We start from the raw sequence: 20,582 nt of genomic DNA on the forward strand, positions 1-20,582 counted from the left end.
TTTGGGCAGCAGCAATCTGGGGTAGTTGAAGTTGGGGTGGGAAAAGCAGAAACAGCTCTAAAGTCATACAGCACAGACTCAGTTCCTACTGAGCTCAAACAGTTTGCTGTATGCTGTTAGGGTCATTTTCAGAGACATAACTTTTTTTTATTTTTTCATTTTTAAAAAGATTTTATTTATTCATGAGAGAGACAGAGACATAGGTGGAGGGAGAAGCAAGCTCCCTGTGGGGAGCCTGATGTGGAACTCAATCCCAGGACCCTGGGATCACTACTCGAGCCAAAGGCAGATGCTCAACTGCTGAGACATAAGCATTTTTTAAAAAAGATTTTATTTATTTATTCATGAGAGAGAGAGAGGCAGAGACACAGGCAGAGGGAGAAGTAGGCTCCAATGCAGGGAGCCTGATGTGGGACTGGATCCCGGGTTTCCAGGATCACACCGCTGGCCGACGGCGGCGCTAAACCACTAAGCCACCAGGGCTGCCCGATAAACATTTTTAAAAATAATTGTCACTGGACAACAGTCTGTGAATGTCTCACACTTTTGTTGGAAGTGGAACTCAGGACTGGGTCTGACATCTTTTTTCCCCCCTTAAGATTTATCAATTAGTTTTAGTGAGAGAGCACGCAAGCAAGGGGAGGGGCAGAAGGAGAGGGAGAGAATCCCAAGCAGTCTGCTCACTCCAGTGGGGCTCTATCCCACGACCCTGAGCTCATGACCTGAGCCGAAATCAAGTGTCGGTCACTCAACTGACTGAGACCCCCAGGCGCCCCCTGAGATCTTTTCATAAGAGAAACCTATCCCTCATCAATTATTTGGTTCCACTAAGTACAGTTCGTACAAGAAAGACATTAAATGTTAACTCTTTTTTTAACGTTGTCTCCAAACAGACCAAATTAGAAAGCTAAAACTGCTGCCTACTCATTCCTCTCTTCCAAGCCAAATCAAAATTATATGACATCATTTGTGTTACTAGACTGAACTATACTTAGCTGAATCTTCATAATAAGAGGAGTCCAAGAATCCAAGAGGTGTTATGTGGGCTGTTTTTCTGCAAATAATTATTTCTCAAACGTACATTATATTGCAGAATGACTTGTGTGCATTAACTTGAAAATTACACCTTTTTTCAACATCTAAGCCTTCCCTCAGACCTGTCCACTCAAGCAAACTCGATTTCCAGTGGTCAGTAGTGAGGTTGAGGACAGGGCAGGGCTGAGCTTTCATTTGGTCATTTTATCTGAAGACTCAGAAGAGAAATTCTATTAACCAATTCAACTATTAGTCAAGCAACTCTCAGAAATTGGCAGATTCTTTTCAGTTTTGTTGATGAGCATAAAGTTACCTTTGAATCATGACACATTTTGAATGAGAAGATGCTTGCTGTTTGAACACTGGCCTTTGCTTCTGTTTTCAAAGGGAGGAAAAACTATTTGCAGGCTGAAACTTGTTTCACCTTTGTTACACCAATCCCTCAGATCACAAACAGAATTTAGGGCAATATAGGGCAGCCCGGGTGGCGCAGCCTTTTGGCGCCGCCTGCAGCCTGGGGTGTGATCCTGGAGACCCAGAATGGAGTCCCACTTCGAGCTCCCTGCATGGAGCCTGCTTCTCCCTCTCCCTCTGCCTGTGTCTCTGCCTCTCTCTCTGTGTCTATGAATAAATAAATAAAATCTTAAAAAAAAAAGAATTTAGGGCAATATAATCTGCACGCCACATTACAATTTTCAAGCAGTTCATACCCACTATTTTGGTTGGTTCTCTGGCCAAATCTATAGATAGATGGGGATTGTCTCCATTTTGTAGATTAGAAAACAGGCTCAGAATCCAGGGCTGATGAGAACTCATTTGGGGCTTCAAGAACCAAAAAAAAAAAAAAAAAAAAAAGCATCCTTTAAGACACTTTGCTATGATCTGTTGAAAATTCTCTCAATGAATATACAGATCTACAATGATTACAATATGAGTGGCATCTCTGGAGTTGGCCCAAAACCTTCATCCCAGGACCTGGTGGCCTTGCTGGAGAGATAAAGTCATTTAACAGAAATCCAAGGCCAGCAAGGGAAGGGGGCTGGGCTTAGAATCTGGGTCCTTGCTCTTCTCATCCACTGAACTCTGAAGCTTCTCTAATTCCCTCTCTTTAATGCACAGCAGAGCCTGGGACAGTCTTTATCAGAAAGGAAGGATGAGATCACGTAGAAAAGAATTGACTGAGAGGAAAGAGCCCTCACGAGCACTTTGGGTTAGCCTCTCCATGGTCTGAGAGAAGAGGAGCCAGGTAACTGTTGCTAACTGCCACTTCCCCACTATCTGGGCCGTAGGAATCAGGAGAACGAAGGCCCAACAGCCCAGGAAGCTCTAGCTAGAATTGCTTGGAGATTACTTTATGCATTTAAGCAGACAAGAGGTCTTAAGAATTAGTTGGAATATGGTCCTAGGATCCTTATAAAAGGAGCACATTTCCAATGACACCTAGCCTGGTTTGACCTGTGCCTAAAAGCAGTCAGTGAGTCTTCAGGCAGTCTGTGTCTACACTTTCCTCCTTGCAGGGCCAGCAATTTCCTGTTTTGTATTGGTCCTGACATCTGGGGTAACAGACTCTGTTCTTCATTGTTTGTGGGTTACAGTAAGCTCCCTTTGATGGGAGAGAGTCAGGGTTTCAACCAGGGTAGCAGTGACCCTTAATGAAAATCTGTTTATTCAAATATGCCTAAAGGAATTGTTTGCTAAATTATTTTTTTAAAAGATTTTATTTATTTATTTATTTGACACAGAGAGAGCGTGAGAGAGCACCAGCAGAGGGTAGTGGCAGGCAGAGGGAGAGGGAGAAGCAGACTCCCCACTGAGGGAGCCTGACATGGGGCTTGATCCCAGGACTCCAAGATTATGACCTGAGCTGAAGACAGAGGCTTACTGACTGACTGAGCCACCCAGGTGCCCCTTGTTTGCTGAATTAAAGACATAAATGCCTCTGACTGTTAGATAAGAATGATTAGAGGTCCTTTGGAATCTAGAGAAGTCTGGGGAAGATTTTCTAAATTGTCTCTTTCAGTTGTCAGAAGGTACCAGGGTATGAAATTATTTTGTCCTTCTGTTTATGTTTATCTAACCAATACTGAATACCTATTCTAATACTAATAATAATTCTAATACTGAATACCTATTCTAATTGACCCTTAGCTTGTCTTGATAGAGATATGAAAAGTTCTAGGGAGATGAAGAATCATTCCCTGGAAGCTAGCTAGAAATTTTTTTTGATCACTTGGCAAAGCTGTTTGGGACCACTAGGTGGTGATATTACATTGTGAAAATGATACTCTGAAGCCTGGTGGCCTCTGGTTCTTTTCTGAGGCCAGAGTTTACACAGCCAAAGACATGTCCTTGTGAGTAAATGGAGGAAAAAACTCCACATTTCACCAATGAGATAGATGATCCAATTTAAATGCTCTGATGAATGAATTCATCTTTGAACAATTTAGAATGTCATTGGAAGAACTCGTTCAAGAGTTCTGGATAAATCCTGGGACGTGCCCACAGTCCTAGGATTTGGGGAAATAGGGAGGTATTGATGGTCCTGACAGTCATCAGTTGGGCAGAAATTGAGGGAGGCAGCATTTGATAGGTAGAAATACCAAAAATTATTGGAGGCTCTTATGCTGATTTGCAGCTCCTAAATTTATTTTGATCAGATTTTTAATTTTTTAAATTTATTTTATTTTTTAAAAATACAACATACAAACTTTATTTAACAAAAGTAATGAAGTCACACAGGCACTTATATTAAGAGAAAAACTGACTAGAAGAAATTTATCTTGAACATCTTATAGTAACCTACTTGCAGTTGCATTTAACTGAACTCTGTTGCTGTGAAGAATACAGCTCATGACCAGGTATGGATCAACAATTTGCACATTTTTCAATACTACCTTACATACACATATACGTTGAATTTGAAAAAGATTTAATTGACGATCCCCAGAAAGACTTCATTTTTGTTGCTCTTTTGGAAGAGGTCATCTAAAGAGAAGAATATGCGGTTCTGGCTCATGAATCATGTAATGAACCCAGCCTAGACTCTGCTGGACACCAAGTCTCCTCCACTCTTCTTCAGACATCAGATAGGTTTTCAGTACTTGTTTGGAAAGTTCTCTGGGTAACATGACATGCTGGTACTCATAGTGCTCATAGAAGTACTTGTCCGAGTAGTAGATCTACTTGTGGGCCATCCTGCAGGCAGCGAGAGCAATGGGGTGTGAAGAGTGGGCACAGCAGGCCACATATCCACGTCAGGCCGCGGCAACGACTCGACTGCCTTGATCAGAATTTTTAAGAAAAGATTTTATTTATTAGAGAGAGAGAGAGAGAGAAAGCATGTGCTGGGGAGAGGGGCAGAGGGAGAGGGAGAAGCAGATTCCCAACTGAGCAGGGAGCCCGATATGGGGACTCTATCCCAGGACCACAGGACCATGACCTGAGCCAAAGGCAGCCACTTAAATGACTGAGCCACTCAGGCACCCCTATCTTGATCAGATTTTGCCTGTTTAAAAATTCGGGGAGGAGGGGCGCCTGGGTGGCTCAGATGGCTAAAGCATCTGCCTTTGGCTCTGTGTCACAATCCCCAGGTCCTGGGATCAAGCCCCACATTGGGCTCCCTGCCTAGTGGAGAGTCTGCTTCCCCCTCTCTCTCCGCTTCTGTCCCCTCCTTCTGCTGCTCCCCTTGCTTGTGTGCTCTCTCTCTCCCAAATAAATAAAATCTTAAAAAAAAAAAAAATCAGGGAGGATGAAACCAATAAATTCAGATTTTTTTTTTTTTTGAGTCTCTTTTATTTCTAAGGATGGCCTGGTTTTGGAAGGAATCTCCAAAAACAACACTCTCTCTTGGCCTCTGGATCAAACTCAACCCCTTTGCTTATCTTAGAAGCCTTGTAAGATAGGTCTGTGGCCTGGCAGGGCCCTGCTTGTCTCCCTTGCCCCAATTCCCCCCTCTTCTCTCTGGTACTATGTGCTCTAGTCATGATTTTTTTCATCTGGTTCTTTTTTTTTTTAAGATTTTATTCATTCGTGAGAGACACAGAGACACAGGCAGAGGGAGAAGCAGGCTCCATGCAGGGAGCCTGATGTGGGACTTGATCCCCGGTCTCCAGGATCACGCCCTGGACTGAAGGCGGTGCTAAACCCCCAGAGCCACCTGGGCTGCCCATCATCTGGTTCTAATGAGTCATGTCCTCTCTTACCTTCGGGCTTTTAAAAAAAACTTTTTTTCCCTACACTTTTCCTTCAACCTGTACAATTCTTTTCTTCCCTCTGTGCCTGACTACTTTCTACTCATTCTTTATTATTTAAAAGATTTTATTTATTCGTGAGACACACAGAGAGAGAAGCAGAGACACAGGCAGAGGGAGAAGCAGGTTTTCTGTGGAAGCCTGATGTAGGACTCCATCCCAGGACCCCAGGATCATGCCCTGAGCTGAAGACAGACGCTCAACCACTGAGCCACCCAGGTGTCCCTCTACTCATTTGTTAGATGTCAGCTTACCTGTTACGTATTTGGGGAAGCTTTTTCTGACCACTGGTAGGGATGAGGTCCTCCTCTTTCACTTTCCCTCTCCCGGCCTCTGTGGAATTCATGGCTTGTCTGATGCCACCTTCCACAGCCAGACCATGAGTTCTGAGTGGCATTTGTCTTCAGCATGTACCTTCAGTACCTAGTTGAGTGCTTGACACATTGGAAATGCTCAGTAATATATGCGAAGTGAGCAAATGAATGAAAAACATGCATGACACATCTCTTTCCTTCAGGGTTCATATAAGGCAATAGTGAGCTGAGTGGTACAGAGAAGGAGCTCTAGTAACAAGAAGAGAGAGGGGCACTTTAGATGCTACCATCTGAGGCTACTAGGTTTTGGCAAATGGAGATGTCTATGGAGGTGGCCATTAGGCAGGTGGAGGGAAGTGATGCAGATTAGAAAGAGTGGGAGGTAAGCAAGGAGTGTCATATTCTGGCCTGAAAAAAGTGGAAGGCAGGGCTGGAGACAGCCTGTGTCCCTGTCATTCAGGGCCTCAGATGCTGGGCTGGAGAGAGTGGGCTCTATGTGATAGCCATCAATGGCTTTTAACTAAGGTAGTGATAGGACTAAAGTGGTGCTTTACATGTTGTTAATCTGGGGCACCTGGATGGTGCAGTTGGTTGGATGTCCAACTCTTGGTTTTGGCTTGGGTCATGATCTCGAGGTTGTGGGATGGAGCCCTGCATCATGCTCCATGCTCAGCACAGAGTCTGCTTCAGATTCTCTCTCCCTCTCCCTCTGCCCCTCCTGCTTGTATGCTTTCTCTCTCTAAAATAAATAAATATATCTTTAAAAAAAAAAAAAGAAAAAAAAGAAATTGCTAATCCAATGGCAACAAAACGTGAATTGGAGAGACACCAGCAAGCCCAGCAAGATCAGTTAGGAGGTTATCACCAAACTCAAGGTGGGATGTGCCCAGGGCCTGGAGTGTGCAGGCAGCAGTGGAATGGAAAGAAGGGGGCCTGGCACAAAGGAAAAATTAGCAGAAACCTAGAAACTAGAAAGAGTGAGGGAGAGGGAGGAGCCAAAAGAATTTTCAAACTGATTCAGTGAGGTGCTGTCATTTATTTGAAACTAGGAGATCCCAAGGAAAAACCAGTTTAAGGAAAGATAAGAGAATTCCTCCATCAAACTTTTACAGTGAAGTTATGGCTTTTAAAGAAATATTTTAAATTTTTATATTATCCTTTTAAAAAAGATTTTATTTGTTATTTGACAGAGAGAGAGAGAGAGAGAGCAAGCACAGGCAGGGGGAGCAGCAGAGAGAGAGGGAGAAGCAGACCCCCACTGAGAAGGGAACCTGATGCAGGGCTCGATCCCAGGACCCTGTACTCAAGACCTGAGCTGAAGGCAGCTGCTTAGCCAACAGAACCACCCAGACATCCCTGGAGTTATGCTTTGTATGCTTTTCATTTATGGAAGTTCAATCAATGTACAGAGCCAAAAAATGAAGCACAAGCAGGAAGGAGTGACGGGGAGTACAGTGCACTTGGCAGGGCTGTTCCAGCTCTGCCACTCAGTGAAAATACAGTCCAGAGGGAGTGTGAAATGCAGAAGGCAAATTTGCTGTTCCCCTTCTGATTTACAATACCATGTGTATTTAATGGATGACGAAGGGCTTATTTGAAGGTAATTTGGTTATTCACAATTTATGCCTTGTATGCTGACTTTAGATCTGAATTTCCTGGCAAGATTTGCCTTTTTAAAATGTGTGCCAGATGCCAGGGTGGACAGTAGGCAGCTACTGAGAAGACACACCCCAGTCACTGCAGTAGAGTTGCACACAGTCTAGGTGGGTAGGAAGATCTGGAAGCAGACAATTAGGGCTAGTCTAGGTGAGCAGTCAGGAAGGCAGTGGGTGCAGAGAGGAAGAAGAGCATTGGTTAGTGCATCAAAGCAGAGGTGGCCCTGGGCCTGGGGTTGGAGAGAGATATGGGTCCTTCTCAGAACAGCACAGAGTAGCAGCAAGAGAGGAGATCTCAGAGGAAGGGGATCTAGAGGCGGGAAGGTGGATTTAAGGGCATGGCTGGAGAACACACCTCACTAGAAGGCAGGAAGAGCCACAGAACAGAGGAATTATCAGGAAGTGGGAGGAGAACTTTGGCCAAGGGGATGAGGATAGGCACATGAGAATAGGGAGAACCTTTGAGTCCTCTGGATGCTATCACCTCCATCCCCATGGTTCTTCCCAGTATGCTCTGCTACTGTCCACTGAAAGAGTACTCACCACCACAGGACACTCACCTAGAGATAGGCTTTGCTCTACATAAGCCTCACGGTCCAGCTTGAGTGCAGTCCAGCTGAGACATAGCTCTCAGCTGTGCTTGCCTCATTTTAAACTAAAACATATCTGAACTACTTTCCGCCCGAAGTAGGATCCACACTCCCACATGACTGCAAATGTTAACTTGCTAATTGTTCCCCTGGAGTTTGTTTCTTTGCAATTACTTTGTCAGGATTTAGACAAGGCAACATAGAATAATTTAGTTGAGGATACAGGGAGCTCTGGATGTTTTTTAAGCCAACAATTCCTTCTACTAGTTATATTGTTCTTTCCAAGAGATTAAAATAGTAGGAAATGTATGTATCCATGTAGTTTACCACTTCTGGTGTTCTCTGCATTCCTTTGTGCAGATCAAAATTTCTAGATGGTATCATTTTCCTGCTGCCTGGAAGACTTTTTTTTTTTTAATTTTTAAAGATTTTATTTATTTATTCATGATAGTCACAGAGAGAGAGAGAGAGAGAGGCAGAGACACAGGCAGAGGGAGAAGCGGGCTCCATGCACCGGGAGCCCGACGTGGGATTCGATCCCGGGTCTCCAGGATCGCGCCCTGGGCCAAAGGCAGGCGCCAAACCGCTGCGCCACCCAGGGATCCCTGGAAGACTTTAACATTCCTTGTGGTGCAGGTTTTGTCAATGATGAATTCATTCAGCTTTTGGAAGTCTGAGAAGATCTTTATTTTCACCGTCATTTTTGAAGGGTATTTTTGCTGGGTAAAGAATTCTCAGTTGGCAGGTTTTTTTTTTCTTTCAATGAAGTTGCAGCTTCATTGTCTTCTGGTGTGTGTTTCTGATGAGAAGGCTAATACCATCTTTTTTTTTTTTAAGATTTTAATTTATTTATTCATGAGAGACACACACACAGAGAGGCAGAGACACAGGCAGAGGGAGAAGCAGGCTCCATGCAGGAAGCCCAACATGGGACTCGATCCCAGGTCTTCAGGATCAGGCAGGCCCTGAGCTGAAGGCAGCCTCTGAGCCACCTGGGCTGCCTGGCTAATCCCATCTTTGTTCTTCTGTATGTAATCTGGGTTTCTTTTCTGACTGCTCTCAAGACTCACTTTATTATTGGTTTTAGACAGTTTGATCATGATGTGCTTTGGTGTAGGTTTCTTCATATTTCTTTCACTTGTGATTCATTGAGCTTCATGGATTTGTGGGTTTGAAATTTACATCAGGTTTGGAAAATTTTTACATTATTTCCTCAAATATATTTCTGGCCCTCATCTCCTTCAGGGATTCCAATTATGTATGTACTAAGGTGCTGGAAGTTGTCCTGAAGCTCACTAATGGTCTTTTTGTTTATTTTTTTTTTTTGCGGGGGGAGGGTCCTTTTTTTCTATGTTTTATTTTGGATGGCTTCTGTTGCTATATTTTCATTTCCTTTAAAAGGTTTTATTTATTTATTCATGATAGACACAGAAAGAGAGGCAGAGACATAGGCAGAGGGAGGAGCAGGCTCCTTGCAGGAAGCCCAATGCAGGACTCCATCCCTGGACCATCATGCCCTGAGCCAAAGGCAGGTGCTCAACTGCTGAGACACTAGGTGTCCCTCTATTGCTATATTTTCATGTTCACTAATCTTTCTTTTTTCTATGGTGTCTAATCTGCTATTAACCCCATCCTGTGTATTTTTGCATCTCAGACATTACATTTTCACCTCTAGATGTTTGATTTGGTCTTTTTTATAGTTTCCACATCTCAACATGCTTTTAAAGTGCTCCTTGAACATAAAAATATAGTTGTAATAACCATTATAATGTACTTGTTTACTAATCCTATCACCTGTGTCATTTCTGGATTGGTTTCTATTGCTTGACTTTTCTCCGTACTGTGGGCCCTATTTTCCTGCTTCCATGCATGCCTCACAAATTTTTATTGGATACTAGACATTGTGGATTTGACCTTGTTGGTTGTTGGGTATTTTTGCATTCCTCTAAATATTTTTTTTAAAAGATTTTATTTATTGATTCATGAGAGACCCAGATAGAGAGGCAGAGGCACAGGCAGGGGGAGAAGCAGGCACCATGAAGGGATCCCGATGTGGGACTTGATCCTGGGACTCCAGGATCACACCCTGGGCAGAAGGCAGGTGCCAAACCGCTGAGCCACCCAGAGATCCCCACATTCCTCTAAATATTCTTCAGCTTGTTAAATTACTTAGAAACATTTTGATCTTTTGGGGTCTTACTTTTAAGCTTTTTTGGATAGCATCAGAGTGTCATTTAGTCCAGGGCTAATTATTCCCCACAGCTGAAGCAAAATCTTTCTGAGTCACTACTCCATGCCCCATGAATTAGGGGGTCTTCCCAGTCTGGCTGATGAATAGAGGAACTATTTCTGGCCCTGTGTGAGCCTCAAAGACAGTTCCTTGTAACCCTCTTGTATGGTTCTTTCCCCAACCTTGGGATACATTTATCAAACCCCCAGCTTAGAAGCACTTATCTGAGGGTTTTGCAGATCTCTTGGGCTCTCTCTTTGTGCAACTTTCTTTCTCTGACACTCTGTCCTGTGAACTCTAGCTGCCTTGGCCTCCTGAACAACTCAATTCAGGGATTTGGAGTTTGTCCAGGTTCCCTCTCCCTTTCAGCAAGTCTCTCTGGGCAATAAACTGGGGCAATTGTCGGGCTCACCTTGTTGGTTTTCTGTTTCTTAGAGATCACTGACCTTTTTGTTTGAGGTCTAATATCTTGAAAATCATTGTTTCATATTTTTTGTCCAATCTTTTAGTTGTTTCAGGTGAGAGGGAAAATCTAGTCCTTGAACTGGATCCAATGCCAAGATGTTACTCCATCTTGGCTGGAGGCAGAGGTTAAATATAAGTTCAGAAGACTTTTTGAGGGCCTATGAAACCTCTTGACTATGCCACACCAAGTTGAATGTTGTCAGGCCAAGAAAATGGTACCTTTTGAAAAAGGCTTTCAACATAACTACAAGGACACTGAGCCATTCTAGGAGAGACTGGGGACTCTGCTTTTCTTCTTATGCTTTTGTCAAGGCTCTGGCTTTTATCTTTGGATTCAGCAACTATTTTACAATTCTCTGGTGGTAAGGGCTTTGGTCTCGTACTTTTTTTTTTTTTTTAAAGATTTTATTTATTTACTCATGAGAGACACAGAAGCAGAGACATAGATAGAGGGAGAAGCAGGCTCCCTGCAGGGAACCTGATACAGGACTTGATCCCAGGACCCCAGGATCATGACCTGAGCCAAAGGCAGACACTCAACCACTGAGCCACCCAGGTGCACTGGTCTCTTGTATGTTGAGAACTTATTTGGAGGTTCTAGCAGGGGAGCACAGCTACTCTTATACCCTTGACTGAATAATGGTCCTCCTCTATTGAGGAATGTGATTCACTTTGACCAAGTGTGCTACTTTGGGAGGGACATACATGGCACATGGAGCAGTGAGGAAGGAGGGGGACACCTGCCTGGCTAGCCAGATCAACTGAAGTGACCTTGGCAATCAGTGGGGTGACAGATGTCACAGCCAGATTGGTCCTGGTCTCTTGGCTCACTTGGAATCTTGAGTTTTTTACTTGGTTTCCATTTAGACCCTGTTTGTGCATTTAGGTCACCAAAGGCTTCTCCACATGAGGCAAATTACAATTTCTCAGCGGTACTTACTGTAACCAGCATCTGCTCTTATAGAGAACCATTAATTCAGAGATACTGTGTTCTACCTTGAAGATGAATTGCAGACACACTTTTAAAGAGCAAATCCTGCATTTCAAGGGTGAATAAAATACCACTTTACAAAGCATTCCAGTTGGTTAAATTTAGGACGAGAAGAAAACATGACCCAAGGATATTCTCTGGCTTTGAGCCCAGGGTATTTTTCCTTTTAGAGTGAATTTGGTACATTTTCATTCATGTGGAGCTGTTGCCTCCCAGCATTTTATTCTGGGATGGAAGGTCAACAATGACTGCCTTGTTGCTAAATCCAATGGACCCTTCTCAGTTATTAACCTACTTGACCTCTCAACAGTATTTGACGCGGTTGACAATTATTTCCTCCTTAACACGCTCCCAGGCTTTCCTTCCCCCTCTCATGCCTTTTCTCCCCTGCCTGCCTTTTCAGTTGGTACACTCCTTGGTTCTTTCCTGAGCCTTCTTTTCACATTAAACATGCTCCTTGGACTCTCCTATCCATGCTCATGACTTTCCTGGGAATTTCTACATCCATATTTCTAGCCTAATCTTTTTTTCCTGAACTTCTTGTCTAGTATCTTCAGCTGTTCATTGGACATCTCCACTTGGATGGCATGTGGGTCACTCAGCTCCTCCTCTCATGTTCTCCATCTCTGTAAAGGGCACTTTTTTTTTTTTTTAAGTTTATTTATTTTTCCAGTAATCTCTACACCCGACATAGGGCTCGAACTCATGATCCGGAGATCAAGAGTCATAGGTTATCCCAACAGAGCCAGCCAGACACTGAAAGGGCACTTCTAAACATTGAATTTCTCAAGCCAGGATTCCTTTTTGCATTTTATCTTCCAGTCAGTCATCAAGTACTATTGACTCTACCTCTTTCCATGCCGTCCAGCCACTATCATCTTCTGGACTCCTAGAAAAGACTTCACCTAACAGTACTTTCTGTTTCCATGTTTCCAAGGCCACCCCTTACCCCCATCCATTTTTTCTCACTCTGGCCAGAGTGATCTTTCTAAAACATGAATTAAAGCCTTTTTTGGAATGTTGTTTAAAATCTTTTGACGAATATCCTGTGCTCTTAGGACAAAGCCCCATCTCCTTTCTTTTGGGTTAAAATATACAAAAACTCCTTATTGTGAATTCCATATAGCGAACTGATTCTCATTGGATGCCTCCACTGATTTTTTCCTAATTCTCATATCCATAGCCAACCTACAGTTTTAATTAAATGGTGTTTTGACAAATAGAATTGCATCCTTTTTTTTTTTTTTTTAATTTTTATTTATTTATGATAGCACAGAGAGAGAGAGGCAGAGACACAGGCAGAGAGAAGCAGGCTCCATGCACCGGGAACCCGACGTGGGAATCGATCCTGGGTCTCCAGGATCACGCCCTAGGCCAAAGGCAGGCGCCAAACCGCTGCGCCACCCAGGGATCCCTAGAATTGCATCCTAATCTAGACAATCAACAAACCAAATAAAGCCCTGATTTATAGTACTTGCCAATTTCTTTAGTGCAAATACTCCCACCATGGTTGGTTTTGAGCAACCAGTGTGACATCACTGCACATGGAGTTGGGAACAGTCTATGCACAGTAGTATAGATAATAATAAAAAATGGTAAAATAATTAGGAAATGATGAGTTTGGAGAATTTATTTTGAGTGTGTTAGTCTGCATAATGTAAATTTAATAATGGCTGCATTTAATAATCACCTTGCAAAATCCTGCACATTTCACTATCTGCCCTCATAGGCCTGTATGAATTGGCTCCAGCCCATCATTGGATTCACATTATAAATATGTATTTCCTAATATGGGTTAAAGTTAAAAGGAAAAGATGAAAACTCCTCTAGAGACCTATAATGTTTTTGGGCCTGGGTTTAACCCAGTCTTTAAAAAATCTCCAGGGATGAAGCTTCATAGTCTTACATAGAACAAACCCATTTCCTTTCTATGGAAATAAGAATTCTGAAACTTCCAGGAGGTACATTTTTGATAGTTCCTCTGGGTGATGTCTAGAGTTTCTGCTCACCCTGCACCCTTTTTGCTTTTCTTGGGGTGGGGGATCAGACCTCAGATTTTCATCTGGGGAACCACCTACCAAGCTCTTTTTAATAATAATGAAGCTCTGTATGATGCTTACCTTCTTGCATATTACTTCCACCCCCACACTTTTAACTTCCCTGCCATGTGAGGCTTCCCATCATTGAGTTCCCCAAACGAACAATGCTTCACTCTCCTTTTGCTGGGTGTGTTTTGTTCTTTCTGCCTGTGGTAACCCTTCCTTCACTTCCTTTGTTGGCTACATCATCCTTCAGATGTTTTTCTTTGAAAAGTCCTCTCTGACTTCTTTTACGACCTCAGCCTGGCCTGCGACTCAGACTGAATGAGACGTTAATCTGTGCTGCCACAGGTCAACATGATGGTTCCTCTGTTGTAATACCCATCCAGTCTCTTACTAAATCATATGCCCCATCTTGTTCACTTCTAGAACCCCAGCGAAAAGTGTAAGGTTCAGCACAAAATAGTGTTTAGCTTCATAAACATCTGTTGAATTTTATTATTTTTAAAAAAGATTTTATTTAGGGCAGCCCGGTGGCTCAGCGGTTTAGTGCCGCCTTGGCCCAGGGCATGATCCTGGAGACCCAGAATCGAGTCCCATGTCAAGCTCCCTGCATGGAGCCTGCTTCTCCCTCTGCCTGTGTCTCTGCCTCTCTCTCTCTCTCTCGTGTCTCTCATGAATAAATAAATAAAATCTTAAAAAAAAAAAGATTTTATTTATTAGAGAGAGAGAGAACACGAATGGATGGAATGGAGGGAGGGGGAGAGGCAGAGGGAGAAGCAGACTCCCCCCCCACCTGCCCCCCCGCAGCAGGGAGCCTGAGGCCAGGACCCTGAGAGCCAAAGTCAGAGGCTTAACTGCTTAACCAGTTGAGCCACCCAGGAGCTCCTTGAATTGAATTTTAACATGTCAGTAGCCACAGAGATTTCAGTCCCCTTGTGTGTAACCTAGTCATTCTGAGCAGGAGGACTGGTAGGGAAGGGAAGATATTCTATAATGATTCTTTGGCTGGATTCTGATTTATCCAATGTTTATTTACTGCTTTGGCAACCCCATTCAGTTAACAGCTCTGACCTTTAGTTGCTTCATCAATAGAAATGCTTGAACTTCCTGGAGGCAGATGCTTTTTAAAACATTTTTATTTCTCTGATTTATCAGTATTTTATGCCTCTCCTGTGCAATGATTATTCTGTTTTTTTTGTACATTTATATTTTTCTTACTGATTTGTAAGTCTTCTTGATTCATACATACATATATTTTATATATATTTTAATTTTTTTTAAAGATTTTTATTTATTTATTCATGAGACACACAGAGAGAGAGAGGCAGAGACACAGGCAAAGGGAGAAGCAGGCTCCATGCAGGGAGCCTGATGTGGGACTCAATCCCAGGTCTCCAGGATCACACCCTGGGCTGAAGGCGGCGCTAAACCGCTGAGCCACCTGGGCTGCCCCTAAATTCATTTTTTAATTTAAAATTTAAAAATTTTTTATGGCCATAAAAAAGCTTTAATTTTTTTCAACCATTTAAAAATGTAAAATCCATTTTTTAAAAAAGATTTTGTTTATTCATGAGAGACACAGAGAGAGGCAGAGACACAGGCAAAGGAAGAAGCAGGCTCCCTGCAGGGAGCCAGATGTGTGATTTGATCCCAGGACTCTGGGATCAAGCCCTGAGCCAAAGGCAGATGCTCAACCACTGAGCCACCCAGGTGCCCCATAAAATCCATTCTTAGTCCACTTGTACAAAAATAGGTGGTGGGCCAGATTTGGTTTGTAAGCATAGTTTGCCAACCTCGGCACTAATATGCTCATTAAATCTGAATGATCTTTATATTCCTAGAATAAATCACTTGATCATGAATCCTGCCAGCTTTGATTTGCTAATATTTTAGTTAGGAACTTTGTGTCTACATTCATAAATCAGATTGGTCTAGTAGAGATTTCAAATTAGTTATAAGGCAAAGATAGATTTTATTTGGCCTATAAAATATTTTACAATTTTTTGAGTGAATTGCCCATATTAAAAAAATGGGAGATATTAAATGAAAAATTTGAGATTTCTGGCTTTCCTTTAAAAAAGGAATGTGGCCAGACTGGGAGAATGTGGGCTCAATTTTGTTTCTCTCTTTTTTAAAAAAATATTTATTTATTCATGAGAGACAGAGAGAGAGTCAGAGACACAGGCAGAGGGAGAAGCAGGCTCCATGCAGGGAGCCTGATATGGGACTCAATCCCAGGTCTCCAGGATCAGACCCTCGGCTGAAGGTGGAGCTAAACCGCTGAGCCACCTGGGCTGCCCTTGTCTCATTTTTAATAGAGCTCCTCTATGTATGTTTTGTATTTCATTAATTTCTACTTTTTTTTTTTAAGATTTTATTTATTTACTCATGAGAGACACAGAAAGAGAGGCAGAGACACAGGCAGAGGGAGGAGAAGCAGGCTCCATGCAGGGAACCCGATGTGGGTCTTGATCCTGGGAATCTGGGATCACACCCTGAGCCGAAGGCTCACTGCTAAGCCACCCAGGCGTCCCTTATTTTTCTCTTTGAACTTTGGTTTATAAATTTCTGTTGCTAAATTTAACTGGTTTTTGTCTTTGCCTAACTTTATACCTAGCACTGAGAAATCTTCCAGTTTTTTCATCTAGTCCTGAAACAGTTTAAATTACATAGATATTGACTGTTTCTTCGAGGTCTCATAGAATTGGCCTCTAAAACTATTGGGGTCTTCTATAATTTTGTCAGGTAGAGTTTTGATTTCTTTTTGTATTATATGTATGGTTAGTCATCTATCTACTAAAAATTTCAAACTCTTGTTTCAGTTTTAGTAATTAATACTTTCTAGAAAATCACCTATTTTCCCCCTAGATTTTCAAAATTATAAAGTTGCGATGGTTTTCTCTTATACTTTAAAGAATTACCTTGATCCTTTACCTTGTAGCATGGCCATCTTTCTCTTTCCTAAACTTGTTTATTTGTAGTTTTTTTCTGTTTTGCTGGAGTTCTATTTATTTGTTTTTTCAAAGAATCAGGTTCTGGTTCCATTCTTCAATTCTAGTTTATTTATTTATTTATTTTTTGTATGTATGTATGTATTTATTTATTTTTAAAGATTTTATTCATTTATTCATGAGAGACACATAGAGAGGCAGAGACACAGGCAGAGGGAGAAGCAGACTCAATGCAGGGAGCCTGACGTGGGACTCGATCCTGGGACTCCAGGATTATGCTCTGGGCCGAAGGCAGGTGCCAAACTACTGAGCCACCTGGGCTGCCCCAAGTCTAGTTTTTTAAAAAATAAAATTTAACTTGTTTCTTTAAAAAATTTTTTATCAAATTAGCTTCTTCTAACTTTTTGAAATGAATCTTTAGTTAAAAATTTTTTAAAAATTTATTGTTTTCTAAAAAAAACACTTTCCCTCATTGAACTTTCTATTCTGTTCTATTGATCTGTTTGTCTTCTGTCTGGTGCTACATCATTATAATTTCATTTAATATATGGTAGTCCTAGTCCCCTTTATTATTATTTTTTTTCAAAAATGTTTTGGATATTAGGCTAGACGATATCTCAAATGCACTATGATTCTTTGATAGCTAATGCAAAGATGTAGCCAGATAAACCCTTTAGTCCCTTCCTCCCACCCAAACTGTCTTTGGGGTTCTTCTAGATACAAAATCACTATTTATATATTCATTAAATTTATTTATAAAAGGTTTTATTTATTTATTTAGAAGAGAGAGTGTGCACACAAGCAGGTTGGGGGGAAGGGCAGAGGGAGAAGGAGAAGCAGACTCCCTGCTGAGCAGGGAGCCTGCCACTGGGGGGGGTGGTGAGGAGGCTCAATCTCAGGACCCTGAGATCATGACCCAAGCAGAAGGCAGGTGCTTACCCACTAAGCCACCCAGGCGCCCCTGTATATGGTGTATTTGTGTATGTGTGTACATGGTGATATGGTATGTATATGTATATGTGTAGAGTATGTGCAACATGTGTTTGTGTTGTGTCTGGAGTATACTATGCACTGTGGAGTGTGAATCAGGTGTAAGGGAGACATTGAGGCCCACAGCCCCGGGGGTGCTAGAGTGCTTAGGGCATGCCAGAAAGACAGGCTTGGCTAGCAAACTCCCCTGCCTCCTTAGGGAAAGCAGGGCCATGACTGCAACCCTTTCTGGATGGCCCCTTTGGACAGTAATGTGCGTGAATAGGCCCAGTTTCTCCTGTAGGGCCTCTGCCCAGGTTCCCATTCATTTCTATCCTCCCTCTCCTGAGAAGAGTGACCTCTCTTTTTAAGAGAAGGGAGTGTCCAGTGTTCTACTAAGTAAAGGAGCCTTACTATTGCTGGTTAAAGTGGTGGAGATGGTGGCATTAGAGGGGTCAGATCAGGATCAGAGTGGCTTTGGGTTCTCCCAACTGAGTAGGTTAGCTGCAGAGTGGCCCTTTACTCTGAGTGGGGGTGAAGTGTCAGTGTGAGTTTCAGTCTCCGCACCCCCCACCCCCACTAGCCCACACTATTTGAATGCAGCTCTATCCTGCTCTTCTGGGTCCCACCCTCCTGAGTGTGCATCTGTACTTTGCTCATGGCTTCCTGAGCTCAAGATTGTCTTCCCCGATACAGGCTCCACTGTGGCCCCAGGCAGAGCTGTGAAGGGGCCACTGCTACCTTGGGCACATCACTGTCCCTTCCTGTGTGGACCTTCCTTTGCCTTGGCTCCACAATGCCATGCTTTCTAATTCATATTGGGAATAAACACTGCTCTCAGGGGCATCCTCCGTCATGCCTAACTCCAGCTCCTATCTTGTTCTTGCAGGTCTGTAACACCACCAGCCTTAGTGTCCTTTCTGCATCCTGTGGCTTGAGCCCGATGCTGGATGGAGTGGCAGGGCCAGCATACCTCTGTGCTGAGAAAGGATGCGTGGACGCAAACTACCCCAGCCAGGAGGAGAATCAGGCACATTCAAGTCCAGGGTGCAGGTAAGTCTGTCTGTCACTGGTTGGGGCCAGAGGAGTAGGCTTGCCTCTGCTCTGGGCAGTGCTCGTGGTATGTGGATTGGGCAAAGGGCAGAGCAAGGGCTTCATAGAGTGCCAGGTTTCAAACAGTCCGCTGGCCTTTATGTGACTCATTTGCACTTGACCATTAGTTTGCTGATTCCAGGGCTCCTTCTCTAGTGTCCGTTCCTTGTGGTAGCCAGCTGGCCCTGAGCCTTCAAGATTCCTTACCTGCCTCAAGAAGGCAAGTCTGCAACCTGCACTTGCTTTGCTGTTGTCCATGAGGCAGGTGTGGAGGCCAAAGAAGAATGGACAGAGGATGTCAGGCAGGCAGGCCTGGGTTCAAATTTTAGCTCTGCCAGCCTTGGACAAGTCACCTCCCCTCTCTGCCTGAGGTTCAGATTTATCCCTGGTAAACTGGGGCTAATACTTTTCAGGATCACCATGAGGATTAAATGAGATGATGTGTGTTAATTGCCCAGCTCAGCCCCTGGCACCTGGTACACAAAACATTCAACTTTCTCCCCACTTTCTCTCTTGCATCTTCCAACCTTGTCTTGAGTGGATCCCTCAGCCAGATATCCATCTGGCAACTTCCAACACCTCCCATTTTTAGATTTACATAAGACCAGCAGCTTTCCCTCCCACAGCAGCAACAGTCAGAGATTTGCAGAGCAGATGTCTTGGTGTGAAACTGTTCCCAGGAGGTGTCCCACAAATGTTTGCTGACAAAGCAGTGCAGGGACTGACCTTCCTTCCAGCTCTGCCTCCTGACACCTGGCTCTGGAGACCGAAAGCCGCCTACCCTGCCTGCCAACCGTGTGTTTCTGTCCTCGCTCCTTTTCCATGGCAGCAGGCTGCAGATAGGGGGCTGTGAGGTTGGCCGAGCAAGCTGCTCTGGTCTGGACCTGTGCGGGGAGGGCTGCTCCCATCCACGAGGAGGCTCAAGAGGCAGATGGAGAGGGCAGAGTTTGGGAAGGGGGCTGCAGCCTGGTGGGGGCAGCCGGTCCAAGCATGGAGAACACTTTCCCAAACCCCACCGCACTGGGCCGGGAGGATGCTCCTTTGCCCTTGCTTGGGTCCGGTGATTACAGGTCTGGGCTTCAAAGCATGTTAGGAACCTGGCTAATTGCTGGCTCGGGGGAGCTGGGCGAGCAGGCCAAGCCCGCCTGCGTGGACACGCCAGGGGCCACGGGCCTCGCATGGGGCGGGCACTTCCAGCCTGGAGCCGGGAGCCCGGTGCGGCCGCCGGGTCCTCCCGGGCCCTCGGGGAGGGCTGCGGGCTGCGGGCTGCGGGCTGCGGGGAGCGCGGAGGAGGGGCCACCGGGCCTGCAGGTGGGGCGCTGCCGGCTGTCCACCCCGGCTGTCCCCCCGGCTGTCCCCCCGGCTGTCTCCCCGGCTGTACCCCCGGCTGTCCACCCCGGCTGTCCCCCCGGCTGTCCCCCCGGCTGTCCCCCCTGCTGTCTCCCCGGCTGTCTCCCCGGCTGTCCTCCCGGCTGTCCCCCGGCGGTCCTCCCGGCTGCCTCCGGCCGTCGGTGGAAGCCTCCCCATTCAAACGGCGCGGGCCAATGAGGGCTGGGCGCGCCGCCCGTTCAAACGCCGCGGCCCCGCTCCGCCTCCGCCTCCGCCTCCGCCTCCCGACGCGGGCCGGGCGGGCGGTGAACCTGCTGCCAGGGCGACGGGCAGCAACACCGCCGCCTCGGGGTCCGCGGCCGCCATGCAGCGCTCCCTGCACCGCGTGGCCCTCGGGAGCCGGCGCGCCCGCCCCGGCCTGTCCTTCTACCTCGCCACCTTCGGTGAGTGCCCGCCGCGCACCCCGTGCCGGGGCAGGTGCCCGGGAGGGGCTCGGGGCCCTCGGCCGGCTGGGCAGTCCGCGGGGCACCCCTGCTGCCCGGCCGGTCGCGCCAGGTGCCAGGTGCCAGGTGCCAGGTGCACTGGTTCTGCCCCACTTGGCCGCAGTGATCGCGCCGGCTTGGTCTTTGGGAGACCGGTGCGCACCCCTAGTGTCCCAGGAGCAAGCAG

General features: G+C 45.0%; 1 protein-coding gene and 1 pseudogene across 5 annotated transcripts in view; one reads left to right on the top strand and one right to left on the bottom strand.

The window, feature by feature from the left end:
- Positions 1-2,083: 2,083 nt before the first annotated feature.
- The window catches only part of RGS3 (regulator of G protein signaling 3), a 137,607-nt gene continuing 119,108 nt past the window's right edge, over positions 2,084-20,582 (top strand). For 2 of the 5 annotated variants that reach the window (XM_077913012.1, XM_077913014.1), the window contains exon 1: positions 20,220-20,356. In XM_077913012.1, coding sequence (XP_077769138.1) covers positions 20,278-20,356 — 79 coding nt within the window. In that variant the 5' untranslated portion in view covers positions 20,220-20,277. Of the gene's footprint in view, positions 2,282-18,381; positions 18,546-20,216; positions 20,357-20,582 lie in introns of those variants that run through there. The other 3 variants (XM_077913013.1, XM_077913011.1, XM_077913018.1) reach the window with 3 other exon arrangements.
- On the bottom strand, positions 3,770-4,229 carry LOC144322705 (cyclin-dependent kinases regulatory subunit 2 pseudogene; annotated as a pseudogene).

The sequence above is a fragment of the Canis aureus genome, chromosome 10 (assembly GCF_053574225.1).
Source record: "Canis aureus isolate CA01 chromosome 10, VMU_Caureus_v.1.0, whole genome shotgun sequence".
NCBI classification, from domain to species: Eukaryota; Metazoa; Chordata; class Mammalia; order Carnivora; family Canidae; genus Canis; species Canis aureus.